At 49.2% G+C, this 20,012-nt stretch overlaps 1 protein-coding gene across 1 annotated transcript; it reads right to left on the reverse strand.

The window, feature by feature from the left end:
- Nucleotides 1-15: 15 nt before the first annotated feature.
- Nucleotides 16-19,270, reverse strand: RMDN3 (regulator of microtubule dynamics 3). Its single transcript, XM_079769382.1, has 13 exons — nt 19,157-19,270; nt 18,577-18,770; nt 16,144-16,336; nt 15,463-15,606; nt 7,661-7,946; nt 6,975-7,077; nt 3,630-3,690; nt 2,047-2,122; nt 1,819-1,896; nt 1,499-1,597; nt 1,171-1,224; nt 950-1,030; nt 16-711 (listed from the first exon to the last, which is right to left on the reverse strand). The coding sequence occupies exons 2-13, from the start codon at nt 18,761-18,763 to the stop codon at nt 658-660; spliced, it is 1,416 nt and encodes a 471-aa protein (XP_079625508.1). The 5' UTR covers nt 18,764-18,770; nt 19,157-19,270; the 3' UTR covers nt 16-657.
- Between the last annotated feature and the right edge of the window lie 742 nt (nt 19,271-20,012).

Here is a 20,012-nt window from a genome sequence, read left to right on the forward strand (position 1 = left end):
CATAGGGGGACATAATCACTTCTAATCAAATTTGGTTTATTTTTAAATTGGTACCAAAATATATTCCAGGCAACTCCTCAGATCATCGTTTCATGGTCTCCTAAGTCCTGTGCACTGCCGTTCCAAATCAGCAAAGAGTAGAAGTCAAGTGTCCAGCCCCTCAGCCCAAGAATACAGTTAGACTCCACATGCTGGGCGAGAAGACGGCAATCCCATGGACGGCCCTGAGCCTTCCTTGTGGAATGTGCTTTATAATTTGGGGTTGAATATTCATCAGTGGACAGGTTAGAGAGTACAAGTTTTCTGTTTGGTTTCTATGACTCTTTGAAGTTCCTTCATCTTACCAGCAGTTAGAAGGCTCCTTCAGTTCTCTGCCCACACTCAGCCCTAGGTTGGTCTTGATTTTTCAGGAACTGACTTAAGGGAGAATACAACAGAAACCCAGGCCTCAAGTTCATCCCCAATTTCAGATTAATTAAGGAATTAACCAGTGGAATGTAGGTAGCAGGTACTGGTTAGACCAGGATTCAGGATATTCCCTTAACCAGGCTTGCTCAGTTTCCTGATCTAAGCAAGGTCTAAGGTGGGGAAAAAGGCTTGATTTCACCCCCCTTAAGTAGTGGTATTTCTCAAGTCATGAAGGCCACTGAAATGTGGTTAGTGTCCTAAGATGACTTCCAATTCTTCCAGGTCCTTCTGGAAAGCTGAATCCTAAGGAGACAAGAGAACAATACTAGGACCCATATCTAAGCCAACATTTCCCAAACCACTGCTACCCAAGACGAAGGGCCCTTTGCTTCGTTTCTGAGCTGTTATCATAGCACCTACATGCAGAGTGAAGGCTCTTTTCTAGGAAAATAAGATTTCAAGGGAAGATTTTCTTTCTTGAAAGGGTCCAGGGATGACTCAATGATAAACCCAGGGTTAGAAAAGCTCTTAAAAGCATTACCTCACTAGTGACATCTGGCAGCTCCATGGCCAGCTTCACCCACTGTCTAGCTTCAGAGTTTTTTCCTAGTTCTCTGTAGCACTGAGAAGACACAACAGTGAAAACCTGAGAGAAATACTAGGAGACTGGCAGGGGATAAGTAGGTGTGCTTTGAGGAGTTTCCAGAATATTATCAACATACATACTTTTCGTCTGTGTTAAAATAAGAGAGGTGAGTTTACCTTGGAAATATATACCCGTCCTGCTTTGGAAAATCCTGGCTGTAGTTCTTCAACCTGGAGGAGGAAGGCAGGCATTCAGTAAGTGTTCCCAAAGTCAAGTCAAGCTCTGAAGTATATTAGAGATTTCAGCCCCCCTCCCTGGAGTCTGGTTTAGTGGGTCTGGGAATGTATATTTTTTATAGGCTCTCCAGGTGGTTCTGATTTTCCCATAGAACAGGCAAACAAAATTGGCCCCTACCAGAAACCTAATAATGTCCTTAGGAAAAACAAGGCCACCCGGGCAGTTTTGGTTGCTGTCCACCCCTTCCCTTCCCTCCTCCCCTGATACCTTTAGGAAGCTCTGCAGGGCATCTTCCACAGTAGCACTGAGAGGGCTTTCAGATAAGGCTGTAGCAGTTTTTTTTTCTAGCCAGCTCAGGTGAGCAACCTGCCAGCAAAATTTAAGGTGTGAATAAAGTTTTAACAAGAATTTTCAGAATATTGCATATTCTGTACTGAGAACAAACAGGGTCCAATTACAGTAACATGACCATTCAGAGGACATGGCACTTAAGCCAGGCTGGGCCCCAGCTCCCAATTTTTCACTGTAAGGAGATCAGTGTCACAGGACAGTGAGGTCCTTCTGTTAAGGCCTGGAATTTAGCTCACCTGGTAGCACCACCTGCCGAGAAGAAAGTGAGCCAGAGGGTTTTCTGGCTGGAGAGCAAGAGCTTTGTCCACATGCTCCTGAGGGGGGAAATGTAAATATAAACTAACGTCAGACACCAGCGTTGGTAAGGGAAGGGGCAAGTCAGGGAGGCAGCAGGAACGCTGCAAGGAGCTAGGACGAGCGGGAACATGGACAGCACAAGGGAAGGAAGAGGAGCCTCTCCTCACCTTGAAGCTAAAGCCTCTCTGGATGCGCTTCTGGATGCCCTCATGCTCAGCCAGCTGGCCACAAAGCACTGCGTACCTAAGGGGGAGCAGCAGCAAGCTCAGAGATTGGGGGGGGGGGGGGGGGGAGGGCTGCCCTGGCCCTGCCCCTCCACTGGAGCGGAAACCCATTTCTATCTGTATGTCATTCCTCTCCACAGACCTGTGGTCCCAATTCATATTCTTCTGTAAACACAATGGTAGGCTCTCCAAAGTGTACGTACTAGGTACAAAAGAGGCTGGTCTCCTATACTTCATATTTAGGCAAGGTCTTGGTCCAGATCTCCAACAAATTTCCCCTCATAATGAGTACAGACCTAGGTATTATAAAAACTTAAAAAGCAGTTCTCTACTCATCAGCATCAAAGGGTACTAGACCTGAGTACATTCCCTTTTGTCTCCTGCAGACCCTAAAAGGTCTCATGCCTTGGAGGTACACAGGTTACCAACAGTAAACTGTGCTCTAGGACCATTAGACGGGTGAGGCGCTCCCGATGTTAACGTGGAAACCAACAGAAGCAGAGGAAGAAATGCCTCTGATTTCAGCCTTCACGTCCTTCCTCCCAGGGAGCAAAGCCAACCAGCTTTCCATCTTCTGTCTTCAAAACCAAAGGCTCATTACCCATTTCTCCAGCATTGTTTCCAGAGCACAGCTGACATTAAATGAGCATCTAAAGGCCCAAGTTGCTTTTTCACATGTTCACTAAATATCAGATATTTCCAGAGGCTCGTTTCCATGTTTAGTCCAAACAGCTGTTCCCCCAGATAGTTAGGAAAACATGAAGCCAATTTCCATTCTTGGGAGTCCAGGAGCCACAGGGAAGCAGCACCCATGACCCCCTAGAAACAGTGATGACCTGGCCTCTGAGATAAAGCTGAAACTTTACCTCAGCTACAGATAGAGAAACCGCTTCTCTCAGCTCACAGTCTGAGGGCAGAGCTACAGAAAGCGAGAGGGGAGGCAGGAAAGGAACATTTTCATTAATACTCAGAGGTGCTGGAACCAGGCCCAGGACACAAGTTGGTGGAGCTTTGCCTCACATGAGACCACAAACAGGGCTATTTTTGAGAGCTAAATACTGACTACTTAACTTCTGGAGGTAAACTCACATCCACTGTTCCTCATGCAAGCCAAGCAAAGAAGCGAAAGCCCACCATCAGCGAGGGAGAGCAGCTAGGGAAAAGGAGGTTGTGCAGGAGATGGGAGCTGCAAATTGTCCCAGCCTCCATGGGGAGCCCAGAACCCACAAGTTTTATAACTAGGGTTACTTACAAAGCTGCTCATTTCTCCAAGCCCTAACGGGTGGGGGTGGGGGTGGGGGGCCTGTACTCTCTCCCCTGCCTCATCCTGAAAGCACCTGTCAAAGAAAAATTCCCTGGGCCCCCAGCTGGGGGTAGGGTGGGGCATATGGAAGTAAAGGCCAGAGCTCCCCCTTCTGGTTCTTTCAGCAAATGCCTTTGTGGCCAGGACAGAGACAAGAGCTCCGCCCCTCCGCTCCTCTCTAACCCATGCTGGCTCCTCATGGGACCCTGCAGGGAGTTATTACCATTGGTGGCAGTCAGCATTCTCATCCCCCTTCTCCAGAGCGGCCTCCGCTTCTTCTTTTCCTGTGGGACAAAGGTGATCCAGAGTAGATGAGGGCTCCCATGCACACTGCCCAAGAGGGTGCTTCAGGACGAAAGACTGTTCCAGCTCTCAGCAATGCCTATCCAGCCTGGACTTGCTTGGAAATGGTTGTGAACTTGAACAGAATGAAAAGCTACAAGTAGCTTTTCAGGGATCACTTCACCTCACCTTCCTGATTTCTGTCGTCAAGCTGTCCCAGCAAACTTGTTTTTACAATTCCCACTGATGTGCTTGCTGCACTTCAAGTATAAAAGGACCCAAAGTCAACCTGAAACTGCCAGACAAACCTGACCCTGGAGGGTTTTTATTTGGGGTCTGTAATAAATAGGCTTCAGGGTATCCTTGAAGTTATACAAAATTTTAGGTAACTGTACATTTTATTGAGAAGGTCCACAGCTTTGATAAAATTCTCAAAAGGATCCATGATCCAAAAACATTAATCACAGCTCTAGGCCAAAATTCACCAAACCCAAATGGACTGACCAGAGGTGACTGTCACTTATTTAGTCTTAAGTTTCCTATGCACCAAGACTAACAAAGAAATTGAGGCCTAATTGTCACAAGGGTCCCCTCAAATGACAAGAAGTCTAGAGTCTCCAGATGAGGACCATCACGCCTACACAGTGGAGAAAATAGCACCCTGCAAAAGGGGACTTCTTTGATTAAAATGGAGAGGGCTTGGAAGGGAACATGGAGAAAGTAAACAAAAGTAATGGTTGAGGTGGTAGGCTGTCTGTCTGAAATATTTCTTCCTTAAGTGATAGTAATGATGGTAAGTTGGATATGCAGCAAATACATTTTTAAGGTAGCTGATGAGAATCCTACATATCCCTTTCCAAACAGAAGAACAATCCCCGCCCCCCCCCCCCCCCGCCCCAATGAGGGATATTGTCTCTTGAGGGATTTCTCTCTACCCCTTCAAAGCACTGTCTCACTAGGAAATAATAGTGAAAAATAAGAACTAGTTCCTGCCAGGTTAGACATAGGGGTGAACAGATATTGCCTGAGATTCCAACAAATGACTGCCTCCTGGCGGTCCAGCTTCTAGAGGCAGAACAAAATGAAGAACTTTAGAGCCAGCACGGATGGTCCTAAAAAGCTGGAGTCCCAGGGCAGGGCCTTCCAAGATGCTACCTAGTCATCTGACCTCCAGCAGGAACAAACTCATCCAGGGTGCTAACCTCAGGAAACCAGGCCAGTGCGGGCTCTGGGTGCTCCTAATAAGAGCTAAACAATGACCAAAGGGAAAGGAAAGGCTCTTATTGATATCAAAAGCTGATCAGAATCCTCACCTAAAATTTGGATGGGAAAGCAGGACATTCTTTCAAATAAAGACGCAAACAATAATCACCTTTTCTTAAAATTTCCAGGGATTTTTCTGTAAGTGTATAACAATGAACATTTGATTCAATTGGGCTTTTTTAAAAAAATATATATTTTTATTGATTTCAGAGAGGAAGGGAGAGGGAAAGAGAGATAACAGGGCGGGCTGTTTTTATTTGTTAACCTCACCCGAAGATATTTTTTCCATTGATTTCTAGAGAGTGGACGGGAGAGAGGGAGGGGGGGCAGAGAATGAGAAAGAAACATCGATGTGAGAGACACACTGACAGGCTGCCTTCTGCATGCACCCCAACTGGGGCCTGGGATGGAACCGTGACTCCTCAGTGTGAGGGATGATGTTCCATCCATTGAGCAACACCGGCCAGGGCTGGCCTGTTCTTTTTATAGCAACTTCCTAAACACATGTTTAGAGCACTTGGGGTATTGTCAGATCCTACATTATCAAAGATTCAATAACGTTTGCAAGGCTGTATTTATAAAAGTGGGAAAGTAGACAAATCCATCCTACATAATAAAGAGCTAATATGCTAATTAGACCAGATGGCAGAAGGACCAGTGGGCGAGGGGCGGGGCCAGCGAGCCTGTGCTGCCAGGCCAGCCATGGCGGTCCAGGTGCCTCCCCGCACACCTTCTGCAGAGGCGGCTGCAGAGGAGCGGGCCTAAGCCGCAGTTGGACATCCCCTGAGGGCTCCCAGGCTGCCAGAGGGATGTCTGACTGCTAGCTTAGGCCCAATCCCCCGGGGAGCAGGCCTAAGCTGGCAGGTGGACATCCCCTAAGGGGTCCCAGACTGCCTGCGAGAGGGCACAGGCCTGGCTGAGGGACCTCCCAAGTGCACGAATTTTCGTGCACTGGGCCTCTAGTTTTAGATAACTAACTGAACCACAAGACCTGGAAGCCCACTGATGGTACATGACTCAGGTGTATACAGAGGCGGGACACATCACCATCCCCACAAAACCAGTCACTTTTTATTCAAACATGCTTAGAAAGAGGAAGAGAGAGAAACACCAATCGGCTGCCTTCCGTACATGCCCCGACCAGGAATCGAAGCCACAACCCAGCCACGTGCCCTCAATGGGAATCAAACCAGCAACCTCTTGGTGCATGGGACAACGCTCCAACCAAGTGATTCACTCTGGTTGGGCCAGTTGCTTTTTTTTTTTGTTAATCCTCAACCGAGGATATTTTCCCCCTATTATTTTTAGAGAGTGAAAGGGAAGGGGAAAGACAGAGAAAGGAAACACCAATTGGTTGCCTCCAGGGGTCAAACCTGCAACCAAGGCACATGCCCTTGACCAGAATCGAAACCAGGACCTTTTGGTTCACAGGCCGACATTAACCACTGACCCAAACCGGCTGTGGCTGGGCCAGTCGCTTTTTAAAATCCCAGGATTCTCAGTGATAGAGAGGGACGAACCCTCAGCCACACACACCCCAGGGCACAGATTTGGCAATAGAGTTGCTAAATAGGTGCCAGGGACTTCTAACCTGGCAGTACTCTCCCAAACTACTACTCACAGGTGCTCACCTAACATACTCCACTCACATCCTTAGAACTGCCTCACACTCTCCATAACTGAAACCACACTCCTAAGTCGCAGCAAAAAACCTTTTCAGATTAAGAAAGAAGATCTTACCCTCCTTTGTGTTTGGGGAGAACAAAGACTTCGGCTGGAACGAGACTAGTACTCCTAAAAACGTGCACGAGTGGCACACGGGGACCCCAGCCATGTGCAGAAGAGCAGGCTGTTCTGTGTCACGGAAGCAGGGGATCCCGGAGCCCCAGTTTGTTCCCAGGGAGTCACTGAGCCACAGCTGCCCTGACAGTCTGCCCTGTGGCTCCTCTGGACCCCGGGCAGGTGGGCTGGCTCCACCCCAGCCAGTCAGTCACCTTCCCACCAGGGGCCTGTCAGCACTCACCGTTTTGCGCGTATGACTTCTTCTCGCTCGCCTCCTCCGCCAGCTCACACATGTCGCTGTAGGCCCGGGCCAGGCGCCAGAGGAAGTCCTGCCGACCTCCGTACTGCAGACCAAGCAGAGAACGGGATGGGGCCTTCTCCCTCAGAGAACTGGGCTCGGGCCTCCCACACCCCACGTTTGAGCTTCCACGCTAGTGTGTTAGATGCTGACTGACATTACTTCAGTTTTATGCATGGCCCTCCACCCCCATATGACCTCCATTTTCTGGGGCTAACTTTGGGGCATCAGTTCGGCAGTGAACCTGAGGAAAAGGGAATTGCGGGTGAAATCCCTGGTGCTGGGAACGTCAAGTGCCGTAGGCAGCTTGGGCTCTGCCTCAAGGGAAATAAAAGGACATTCCAGTTCTCTGCACATTTCCCTCGACTGAGAGGTGGGGCTCCGCCATAAAAATAGGAGGCAGAGACCTGCCCTCAGGAGGAGGCTCGGGAGCAGGCACAAACCTAGGTCCTCGGGCAGCATGTAGCCCCGGGAAGAGGATGTGCAGCCCTGGGGGAAAGTGCGGCACCAGCCGTCTGCCCCTCATTTCCCTCCCGCAGCACCAGGCAGGTCAGCAACCACAGGGCCTGCTCTGTCGGAAGGGAGGGAGGGAGGGGGGGAGGGAGGACAGGCGGCAGCTGGAGCCTCACCGCTAGCTTGTTGTTGAGCAGCAGCTGGAAGCCCTCCCGCTTGCTCTGCTCACTGCCCTGGTGCAGCTCGTCGGCCTGCAGCAGGAGGGGCAGCACTTCCTCCAGGCCCGGGGAGCCCGCAGCCTCCAGGGCTCTGGGACCTGGGCCTGAAGCCACCTCTGCCTCCAGGTCCAGAGAATCCTTTCTCCCCATCTTCACAGTCTCACCGCTCACTTCCTCTTCCCCGTCTTCACTCTCCCGGTCAGAATCCCGCTCATAGTCAGACTCGGCATTAGCTGTTGTGTAACTGTGGCAGAGAAATGTGAGTTCAGGGTCAAAGCGGGGACCATTCAGCCTTAGAACTCTAGGTCTGTCCCTCACCCACAAAGAGGGGCTCTCCATGACATTGTCCAGAAAACCAAGTAAGAACCACTCCCCCACTTTCTTCAGAGGACTAGGCAGAAATAGGACTGTGAAATAATACAGGTGTCCCAAAAAATGATGGGAAATGATGTGGGAGAAGAGTGACCAACTCGGGGGGCCTGTGGCAGTCGGGGGCCATTGTCAGAACCCCCTGTGCAGCTACTATCAAGTCTGACAGAAAATAGAGAAAAAGAAAAAACCTAGGAAGGTCTGTACGTACCAAAATGTTGCCAGTCGAATTAAAAGGAAATTGTTGCCCTGGCTGGGTGGTTTAGTTGTTTGGAGCTTCATCCCACTGGAGGCAACCAATCTATGTTTTTCTCTTTCCTCCTTTCTCTCTCTCTCTTCAAAAAAAAATAAATAAAAACATCCTTGGGGCCCTGGCTGGTGTGACTAAGTGGTAGAGTGTGGGCCCAAGCACCTTCAGTGGTCAAGGGTTTGATTCCCTGTCAAGGGCACATACCTGGGTTGCAGGTCAATCCCAGGCCCTAGTCAGGGAACAATCGGGAGGCAACCAATCAATGTGTCTGTCTCTTTCACTCTATGTTTCTCTCACCCTCCCTCCCTCCCTCCCTCCCTCCCTCCCTCCCTCCCTCCCTCCCTCCCCCCTCCCCCCTTCCACTCTTTTAAAAAAAAAAAAGGAAAAATATCCTCAGGTGAGGATTCTCACACAAACATACTACATATCCTCAGGTGAGGAGGTGAGGATTTTAACAAATTTTTAAAGAAATTATTTTTCTACCTTTTATTTATTTATATATTTATTGATTTCAGAGAGGCAGGGAGAGGGAGAGAGAGAAAGAAACATCAATGAGGAGAGAGAATCATTGATCAGCTGCCTCCTGCATGCCCCTTACTGGGGATCAAGCCCACAACTTGGGCATGTGCCCTTGACCAGAATCGAACCTGGGGTCTTCAGTCCTCAGGCTGATGCTCTATCCACTGAACCAAACCAGCCAGGGCTATTTTATATCTTTTAGTATGATTACTTTAGTGAGCATATTCAGAGTATCCCAAAACATGTATACACAATTTAACACCTGATAACTCACTTAATTTTCACTCCTTTTCAGGTTTAACTGATTTGAAATAATGGGTAAAGCCAAATTAAGCTTTGAACAAAGAAAATTTATCCACTAGTCTTTTTTATGGAGATACATAAAGTTTATAGTACAAAACCAGCAATAGTTTATGAATTGAAGGCACACAAATACCAATCAAAATGATTCTCTCTCTTTTTTTGTTAATATTCACCCAAGCATGTTTTTCCATGGACTTTTAGAGAGTGGAAGGGAGAGGGAGACAGAGAGAAACATCAATGTGAGAGAGACAGATCGATTGCTTGTCTCCCACACACGCCCCAAGCCGGGGCTGGGGATTGAGCCTGCAACCAAGGTAAGTGCCCTTGACTAGGAATCAAACCGTGACCCTTTAGTCCACAGGACGATACTCTATCCAAACCAGCCAGGCAACAAAATGATTCTTTTTTTTTTTTTTAAATCGTACTTAATTTTGAATCATCAATTTTTTTTATACTTTATTGATTTTTTACAGAGAGGAAGGGAGAGAGATAGAGAGTTAGAAACATCGATGAGAGAGAAACATCGATCAGCTGCCTCCTGCAAACCCCCCACTGGGGATGTGCCCGCAACCAAGGTATGTGCCCTTGACCGGAATCAAACCCGGGACCTTTCAGTCCACAGGCCGACGCTCTATCCACTGAGCCAAACCGGTTTCGGCAACAAAATGATTCTTGATGTTTGTGTTTGCATTGCTTCATGTTATCAGCAGTGCCCGGACCAGAATGTTCATCAGTTTGAAAATAGGCATTGACCAAAAAAAAAATTATTCATTTTTGTAGATTCTTTTAAATTTTGAAAATGAACTGTGTGTTAATAAACACTGACTTGATAATCATTCAAAGTGTGTATACCTTTTTTGGGACACCTATATTATTTTGTTTTTGTTTTGTTAATCCTCACCCCAGAATATTCTTTTTTTCATGGACAGAGAGAAATATCGATGTGAGAGAGAGATATCTATTGGTTGCTTTTGACACATGCCTCAACCAGGGCTGAGGATCGAACCTGCAACCCAGATACATGCCCTGGAATCGAACCCTCGACCCTCTGGTGCATAGGCCAGTGCTCTAACCACAGAGCCACACTATATTCTTAGAAATAAAAAAATAAATGAATGTTTAAGATTAAAACTTCAGCCCTGGCCGGGTAGCTCATTTGGTTAGAGTGTTGTACCAGTACATCAAAGTTACGGGTTCAATCCCCAGTCAGGGCACATACAAGAATCAACCAAATGAATGCATAAATAAGTGGAACAACAAATTGATCTTTCTTTCTCTCTCTCTCAAATCAAAAAATAAATTTTTTAAAAAAGATAAAAACTTCCATGTTGGTGGAGCTGATCTCCTGAGCTAGATGGCTCACGAGGCTCAGGGTCTGTCAATCTTTTTTGCTTTATCAGCCAAAGGCATCTGTCAGAAGCAACTTGGGTGGGTGCCAGCCTCTGAGGCCATGGGCAGCCACAGATACCCACATTTTCTTTCTCAGTTCAATGTGTGCCTCTATCCCGTCAGCCAGCAAACCTAAACTGCAATAGGAATAGCCCTGGGAAACCTTTGCAATTGCTAGAGGTGGGGTGAGGGCCATTTGCAGCTAGAAGCAGGAGAGAAGGAAGATGCAAGCAGAACCCCCTGGGAAGGTATCTCTGGGCCACCATAAGCCAGGGAGCCCCAACCTCGAACCCCACTGACGAGGAAGCCAAGTTTCTCTCAGATGTTGGCCTGTACCAGCAGCTGATTAGGGTGTTCTTCCTAACTGCCAACTGAATCAGACAAAGACAGCAGGGGAGAAGGTACGGCTTCCAGGGGCCAGAATCAGGCACCAGAGAGGCCTCCGGACGGAGTAGAAGGAAAAGCGGGTTTTATAAGACACACGGTTCTGAAGCATAGGGAGGACCTTTAGGTGGTAAGCCTTCCTCCATCCTGGACGGAAAGATCCCCATTGCTGGAGCAAAACAGAACTGAAGGAGAGATGTGGGCTGAACGCTGTAGGCCCGAAAGCCAGACGTGGTAAGGAGGCAGGTTCCAGCTAGAAAGTACCAGGTGAGCAATCCATGCTGACTGCTTCTTCCAGAATCCGCTAACAAAGGGGCCCTAGTAACATCTACCACAGGAACTGACAACTTCACCCTGCTTTTGAAGAACTTACCAAATACAGCAATCTGCAGTAAAAACTTGAGAAATTAAAGGGACAAGGCAAAGTGCCATCAGGTTTCACAATCAACCTGCGTGGTGATGAGTGAGGCTGCACAGGGGCATCCTGGAGAAACCCAACGGTTCATGGGGCCTGAACAACAGCCTCCCTACTCAGCCCAGCCAGGCCCAAAGGCAAGCGGGTGAATGGTTATCTGGGGTGGAGAACTGGAGTCTGTCAACTCCAGTTGCTAGAAAGAAGGGGAGATCCCCTTCCCTGCTGGATTGAAGGCTGTCTTGGCCAATCAGGAGTCTCCCAGGTGGGACCCCTGATCTTATGCTAGAGCACAGGTATCAACAGTCTCTCCAGGGAGCTGAGCCAGGAGGGAAAGTCCTACAATTTGTGATCCCTCTGGGTCCTAAAGGCTAAGGAGAAAGAGAGGTCAGGAGGGGCCTTTTTGCCACCCACTGTGAGGTGGAGGAGCGTGTGAGGCAGGGATGCTCCAGCAAGGTTGGCACAGTGAGGAGGCCTCTTACTGCACCGCAGCCCCACTTTGAGGAGCTCTGCCTCACTAATTTGCAGGCCTGCTGCCTGGCACACAGTGGGCAGGCAAACACTTGCTGAGTGAGCACTGACATCAGCCCCAAGGGCTTCCAGGATTTGAGAGATGGATCATGTGCCAGAGCTACAAGGGCTGCCATCCCTACATTCACATGCTCTCACACCTCCTGGACCACCATCCCAACCCTTGCAGGAATCCACGAGAGAGAGAAAGAAAGAGAGAGAGAGAGAGAGAGGGAGGGGGGGCCCTCTTGTTGAATATGCCAGGGAGCTTTGAGATCAGCAAGGGACTGGCAGAGACCTTTGAAAAGGCCATCTGGATCTGTACACTCAGACGGAACACTGTCGCCACGGTGGGTCGAGAACCCAAGGCTCCTCGGAACAGGGAGCCCAGAGCTATCCGACTCTACTCCTTGAGTGATCAAGGACTCAGTTACACATTTCTCCCCTCCTGGCAATTAAGTTTCTTTCCTTGAACTCCTAAGCCCCATGAGAGGGGCTGAGCTGAAGCATTCAAAGACAAGCAGGTGTGGGTTCTGACCCTGAGACCTCTCGGTGGAGTGAGAGGTAACACCAACCTAAATGAGGTGGTAAATGCCAAAGGAGATGAGATGGCAGGCGATCCCTCTGGGCTGGGATGCCTGTGAAGCTTGCTGGAGGACGGGTGTTTTAGGGCGAGTCTGGTTTTTACAGGGAGGGAACTAAAGCTGTATTTGCTACAATGCTCAGGGAACAAGCTCACGGACCCACACAGGGACTCTGCCTCTGCCACATTCAGTCAGTCCTCTGGGGCCTCAACGTTACCATTTTATTTGGGGGATGAAAGGTACTACAGCTTCCAGTGGACTGAGTAGCCATCAAATACTCTTATCCTTTCATCCCTCAAACAGGCACTCCTTGCCCCAGACCCACATGTTCAAAGTCATTCCAGAGTTTGAGGTCTCCCATAATTGCCCCTTGACCTAGATGGCAGTGACCATGGCAAAAAGAATTACTCACTATGGCCACTGCCCCAGATGGCAGCCAGCTAAACCAGAGTCTTGCTTCACCCCATTCGCTCCCACATGTCACACGATCAGTCGTGGGGCTGAGCCGCTGGAGCTATAATTAAGAAAGCCACCCTTCCTCTCATCCCATCACAGGTGGTGGAAGGCCAGTCCTGTCCCCCTTACGGGGGCCCCGGTGAGCACCCACAAGCTTCCCTGGCTAAAGAGAAGTTTAACTTCTTAGAAATCATCCATGGCCTTGAGTTCTACATCCTGATCTTGGGCAGATCTGTGACCTCTCCTGTTCTACCCTCTGACAAAGCTCACACATCAATTCCCCACCCAAGCGACCTGCTTCCTTGGGTGCATGAAGATGCTCCTTAAGTCTCAGGGTCCATTATCAACCACTTTGTCCTTTCAATCCAGATGTGTCAAATATTGCCTTTCTGCCCCTCCTCTCAAACAGCCCAGGGAAGCTCTCAGCCCAGAGTTATTAGGTAAACTGAACACAGACAACAGGGATCAGACAACCCTGGCATCAGTAGCCATGAACGGAGGACTCAAGTTCTACTAAGACTTGCTTCTTTTATTTTATTAATTTTTAGAGAGAGGAAGGGGGGCGGGGGAGAGAAAGAGAGACACCCATGTGAAAGAGGAACATAGATCAGTTGCCTCCCCCACGTGCCCCGACCTGGGATCGAACTTGCAACCTGGGTATATGCCCTGACCCGGAACCAAAGCTGCCTTTCGGTGGGTGGGACAAGGCTCCAACCAACTAAGCCACACCGGCCAGGGAAAGACTTCACTTGTTTCTAAAGGCATCTGAGCAATAAGCAAATCCAGCACCAGTGCCTAGTGGCAGTGACATGGAAAAAGAGAGTAATAAATTCTTAATTTTCTTAGAAAGCCAACTGAGCAGAGGCAGGAGAATGGCCCAAACAACGCTGAAATCTCTTGAGTCGGATGTACCGAGCGTGCCGTACTACCGTGGGCAGGGAGCTGTGGCAGCTCTTAGTCAATGGGAGGCACTCCCGAGGCTGCAGGGGACACTCTTCCTGTGAAGGCCCTGCTGTGCCCTGACGACCAAGCCGAACCTCAGATCACAGACCCTCACACCTCTGCAGAGGAGGCCAGCTAGCCTGAACCTGGCAGTTGTACAACTCTGGGCAAGGCAGCTCACCTTGCTGAGCCTCAGTCTGCTCTGAGAAACAGAAAAATAGCATCTACTCCATAGGATTCTTGTGAGGATTAAGTCAGAAAATACCTCCAAAGTGCTCAGTACCCGCCGCCCCCCCGCCCAAAAAAAAGACAAAGCGCTCACTACCATGCCTGTCACAGAGAACGAATAACCCGCAGTTAATATTATAATGTGTTTCAGCTAAAGAGAGTGCTACAAAAATCCTCCTGAATGGCCTGTTTATAGCTAAATCAGACTTTCTGACTCAAGAGAAGGCTTGGGTATTCTCTGCACCCATCTTTTCCTCGAGGAGGAAGAGCGGTCAGCCTCTAGGCCTCATGCACACTGCCTGGACCGCTGGAGCTAGCAGCACACCAGGGCCGACGCTGCCGTGACAGCATCCGGCATTACCACAAAGATGTTCATTCAGACTTCTTGCTTGGGACCAAAGTTTCAAAATGGCACTAGTGGTTTCCAATCAAAAGCTGTAGCCTGACCAACTTCGTAGGCTGTCCACGAGATTCCTGCCTACGGCCACCTCTCACGGCAAGGCCTCTGGTCAGGCTCTCTGGGCCACCAGTTACTCGGACAGTCACCTCCCATCTGTAACGTGAAGGAAGCAAGCCTCTCCTGTGGGAAGAGGAGAGTATCCGGGGGAGGGGCGCACACTCGGTGAAGGAAAAAGTTCTTGTGATAACACAGGAAAATGCTCACTTCGCGTTACTAAATGGTTAGAGCATTAGCCTGTGCACCAAAGGGTCATGGGAAGGGTTTCGGGTTCGATTCCGGTCAAGTGCACATAATTAGGTTGCAGGTTTGGCCCGGTCGGGGCGTGTGCAAGAGGCAGCCAGTTCATGTGTCTCTCTCACATTGATGTTTCTCTCCCTTTCTCCCTTCCACTCTCCCTGAAAAGCAATGGAAAAAATATCCTCGGGTGAGGATTAATAAAACAAAAGTTGGTAATGTTATAGAGAAAAATAGAAATAAAAAATATATAATGACAATGTAAACAACAAACCTACTTAGAGGAAAATAACAGATGCAAGCAATAACCATTGTTAACATTTCTATTTGTCTGGATGACATAGGTGGATGGTTTTTCTTATTTCAACTGTTCTGTGTTTGTTTATACCAGGGGTGGGGAACCATTTTTTCGGCCAAGGGCCATTTGGATATTTATAACATCATTCACAGGCCATACAAAATTATCAACTTAAAAGTTAGCCTGCTACCTTTGGTCAAGCATTTACTTAACTCACCCCTAATGCCTTGGCAGGGCCCGACCTAACGATTTCATGGGCTTATACAGCCCACGGGCCAGATGTCCCCCAGCCCTGACTTATACCCTTACCTTGTTCCAAAAGGTATTTATGGCAGCGTGGTGTGAATTTCCCGTTGGTGAGCATCGCTTTCACAAGAGGCAGCCTGGCTGGAGCTACAACTGCTCCAGGAGAGATGACTTACCCGCCTTCGCTCTCCGCATCTGTGACTGTGCCTCCCGAGGGCGCCGTGAAGTAGACCGAGCTGGAGCCCGTGGAGTCGCTCCTCTCGCGGGCAAACGGGAACCTTCGCCGCCGAGCCACTCTCTGGTTCTCTTCCAGGTGGGATCTGAAAAGCACGGTGGCTTAGACCCATCCAGCCTCTTTCCCCTCACCATGCGGGCGCCTCTTACACCGCACCTCATTGAAGGGCCAAGCGCAGAGAAAACTTGGGCCTTGGCTCTGGCCAGGTGCTCCGTTGGTTAGATGTCATCCGGCACACCAAGGGTGCGGGTGGCCGTTCATGAATGCGTGAATAAGTTGAACAGATCAATGTTTTTCTCTCGCTCTCTCTCTCCCCCTCGCCCCCTCCCTCTCTAAAATCAATTAATTAAGAATATATATTTTAAGAAAATCCTGGGTCTCTACACTCAAGAGAACAAGGGCAACTCTCTGGGCAGACCAGGTTAGTCAGAACAAAGCGTTTCAGCTGCTACAACAGATTACAAAGGCTCAAAAGCAGCAAGGAACTTGTGCAAGGCCGGCTTCCCTGCCAATTAGGTGAGGAGCCATAAAGCTGGCCTCTTCCTTCGAGACGGACAGCGCAGGCCAGAACACAGCTCAGCTGAAAAGGCTGTAGAGGCAGGAGAGGAGGCTGACTACTCACCGGAACTCCCCAACAATCTGCCCAGCGAGCCCCTGCAGGCTGCTCCTCAGCTCCTCTACCTCCCGCCGCAGTGCCACCAGACTGGTCAGCACGAAGTCCAGGCGGTCCAGCACCATCTCCTGCCCTTCTCGTGGAAGGCTGGGCAGCACCGCAGCATCTCCAGCCTCACCTGGGACTGCTCGCAATGGCCTCACTGAAGGGAGGAGGACAGGAGACGTGATGTCCATGGGACACAGTGAGGAAAAGATCGTGCACCTAGAATTCAAGAACACTTGCTTCTCACTGGAGTTGTTTTCAAAGACTCAGAAGGCATATGTTCACAGCTGTCTTGTTAACAAGTCCCAAGTAATTATCCAGATAAAAATCAAGGTCCCAATCCATCAACAAGGGCCCTCTGTTCCAGGAAACTTCCTCACCAACCTTTGGCAGTATTACACACCAGGCCAGATGATATAAAATGCTTGCAAGAAAAAATAAAAAAGTAAAATAAAATGCTTGCAAGAGTGAGATTCCTCAATGTCAGGACAGTTGCCCTGCTAAAATGAAAGAAAAACCTATATCTGACTACAGGCATACCTCGGAGATATGGCGGGTTTGGTTCCAGACCACTGCAATAAATCAAATTTCACAATCAAGTGAGTCGTAATATTTTGCTAGTGAAGATTTGGCGGGGGAAATGCAATGTCTGTGAATCACTATAAAGCGAAGGTATGCCTGTATATAATGCCCAGATATCTGTCAATCCCAACCACACAGCAAAACTAAAATTGAGTTCACTCAAACTCTGATCTTGCACTTCACAGAGAATAGCAAAGAACACAGCTCCTTTCAAGAACTTCTTTTACTAGCATCAGAGAAGGGCAAAGAGAAAAAGGGTAGCTACTGAGAGAAAAGGCACAGTGGGAAAAGCCCATCAAAAACGTTGGAGGGCGGGAACCAGGTGGAGGGGGGCAATGAGGGGAGAAGAGGGACATCTATAATACTCTCAACAATAAAGATTTAATTTCAAAGACATTGGAAAAACAGTATTACCAAGATCTGAATTGAGCTCTACATAAATTCCAACAGTAAATGCTAGTAAACTGAGAACTACTACCTAAGGCAATTTTACTGGAAAATGTAAAAGCAGGAAAGAAACGAGGGAGGCAGAACCCACAGCCCAGGAAGCACAAATCTGTTAAATCTAGTAACAGTCTAGGCCAGATTACAATACACATCCAACAGTACTCAAGACTGAAGAGCAAGAAGGTCCCTGGGAACAGAGCCACTTTCTCCCAACCTCAGCAGAACCACTACTGCTGAGAAATTACAAACAAAACACAAGGGAAATGAAGGAAAGACAAGCATACATGCAACATTAGGTTACTATCAGGTTGTAAATTGCTGACAAACGCTGCAATTTAAAATGATAACTCTTGCCCAGCAGGTGTGGCTCAGTGATTGCGCGTCGACCTATGAACCAGGAGGTGACAGTTCAATTCCTGGTCAGGGCACATGCCTGGGTTGCAGGGATCCCTGGTATAGGAGGCAGCTGATCAATGATTCTCTCTCTTCATTGATGTTTCTCTCTCTCCGTTCCTCTCTGAAATCAATAAAAAAAAAAAAAAGTATTTTCAAATGATAATTCTTGTTGAAGACTCTTCTAAAACTAATTTTCTAAACCACTTGGCATTTGGTTATCAGAGAAAACACTCATTCCCAATGAACATGGGGTGAGGTTCTCTGAAAGCTCCACTATTACAGGAACATGAGGTTTGAACCAGCCCTGGATACTCTGCTCAAATGAGTTAATTTAACATGAAAGCTTTGCAAAACTCAAAGTCCTACCCATTTCAGCTGTGGCTGGCTTCACCCATATTCAGCTTCATTGCAAGTAAGCTCACTCGCAGCCCCATGGCATGTTAGTTCATGGGACGGGTGACCAGGCCCAATCCTGCCTCTTACTCTGTGACAACCTTGGGAAAGTTACACAATCTTTCTTAATCTTGATTTCATCATAAGAAGGATAAAAACACTTGGAGTAGTCTCCAAGATCCCTTCATTCTAATATGTAATTTAACACGAAAGCCTCAGGACTTTTAATTCCTACAAGGCTTGTTTTTCCTTTTGCTTTCTTTTGGACTCTTCCTCTACTTATTAAACACCTCACCCAACGCTGAGCAAGTGTCTTTAATATATACAGAGCACCACTGTGGCCAAAACCAAAAGTGAAAGCTAAGCAGCCTTTTCACAATATACTGTCCTGGGATTACAGGGGAAAGAGTAGAGGAGAAGAGAAGAGGGAGAATGCTTTCCTTTTCAATAAGCTTTCCAAAAAGGTGAAACTCTCAGGCACCCGCCTCCGTTGTCCTGTCCCATAGGCTCTGCTAAGGCAGGCTGGATCCCAGGCCCATCTATCAGCCGTGACTGTGGCCTCAGAGGGCCGGCTCCTACCCTGGCGTCTGGGCTCTGAAGTCTGCGTGACGTCCAGTGAGTTGGGCAGGAGCTGGTTCTGGCCATGGCGCTGGGTCCGTTTCCACCGCTGTCTGTAAAGGGCATACAGGAACCCAAGGCCCGCGGCGGTGCCCAGCAACAGTCCCAGCCCGGAGCGGGCGCTGCCCAAGACTCCCAGGCTAGGCATGATGCACCTGCAGCCCGCGTGAGCCACGCGAACAGGCGGGGGGGCGGGGGGGGAGAGATTCGTGAGCGTGATCCACCCACCCCCACGCCGAACCCCTGGAGATGTCTCCTTGCCCAGACCCTGAGCGCCCAATTACCTCACCCCAATCTGGACCCTAAGACTTCCGCCAGCCCCGAGCCGAACTACCGCGCCCCTCACACGGCGTGGAAGCAGCCTCCCCTCCAACACGCCCCCTAGCCCTGATCCCGGAGTCGGTTCCTGGGCTCCCAAACCCTCCGCTCCAGCCTCATGACCCTGCAGACCCCACACCCGCCGCCCTGGCCGCAAACGCCTGGCCTCCCCGCGCCCTCGGAAGGCGCCCTGGCCTTGCAGGAAATAAACTTAGACCCTCACCCGGCCGCTCAACACCCAGGCAGCAGCCGCCGCCGCCTCACGCTGTCAATGACCGTGACGTCATTAAGCGGCGCCATCTGCCCCTGCTCGCTGTTAGGACGGCGCCGTGAGATGACCACACTTGGCCGCGCCCCCCGCCCCAGTTTTTCCCAGGGGCGGGGCCACAGTGCGCCAGGGGGCGGGGCCACAGTGCGCCAGAGGGGCGGGGCCACAGTGCGCAGAGGGGCGGGGCCAGCGGAGCGGCCGGAAAGGTGCGCCGGGTCCCGGCGAGAGGCGGACGCTGACTTATTGGGGCGAAGCTCTAGAAACCCCTGCGGTCTGGCCAGCTGAGTTACCATTTCTCTCCGGTCACACCAGTTACCTGCTGTTCCCCGGATGTCTTTCTACCTTCGCGTCTACTGTTGCTTCTGCCTAGAATGACCCATCTCTACCTGGAAAACGCCATCCCTTCCTTACCGATTCTTCAGTCTGTCGTAACTCGGACTCCATTTATTTCGGCTTAATTTATGCATTTTTATTCAAACCATTTGCTAAACACTAGACAATAGCGCTTTTCGCAGTTCAACTTACAACATGTAAACTATTGGTTGGCCACAAGAGGTGCCTGAGTCCCCAGGGCCAGCTTCTTAAAAACTCTTACCTTGCTCCTAAAAACTTGTATCCTGGCCCAGCTGGTGTGTCCCAGTGGTTGAGCGTGGACTTATGAACCGGGAGGTCAGGGTTTGATTCCTGGTAGAGGCACGTGCCAGGGTTGATGTTTCTATCTCTCCCTCTCGCTTCCTCTCTAAAATCAATAAAAATTTATTTTTAAAAAGCCTCATATCATAGATGCACACCCAACACTATATATATATGT

Source organism: Cnephaeus nilssonii, assembly GCF_951640355.1.
Source record: "Cnephaeus nilssonii genome assembly, chromosome: 4".
Taxonomy (NCBI): domain Eukaryota; kingdom Metazoa; phylum Chordata; class Mammalia; order Chiroptera; family Vespertilionidae; genus Cnephaeus; species Cnephaeus nilssonii.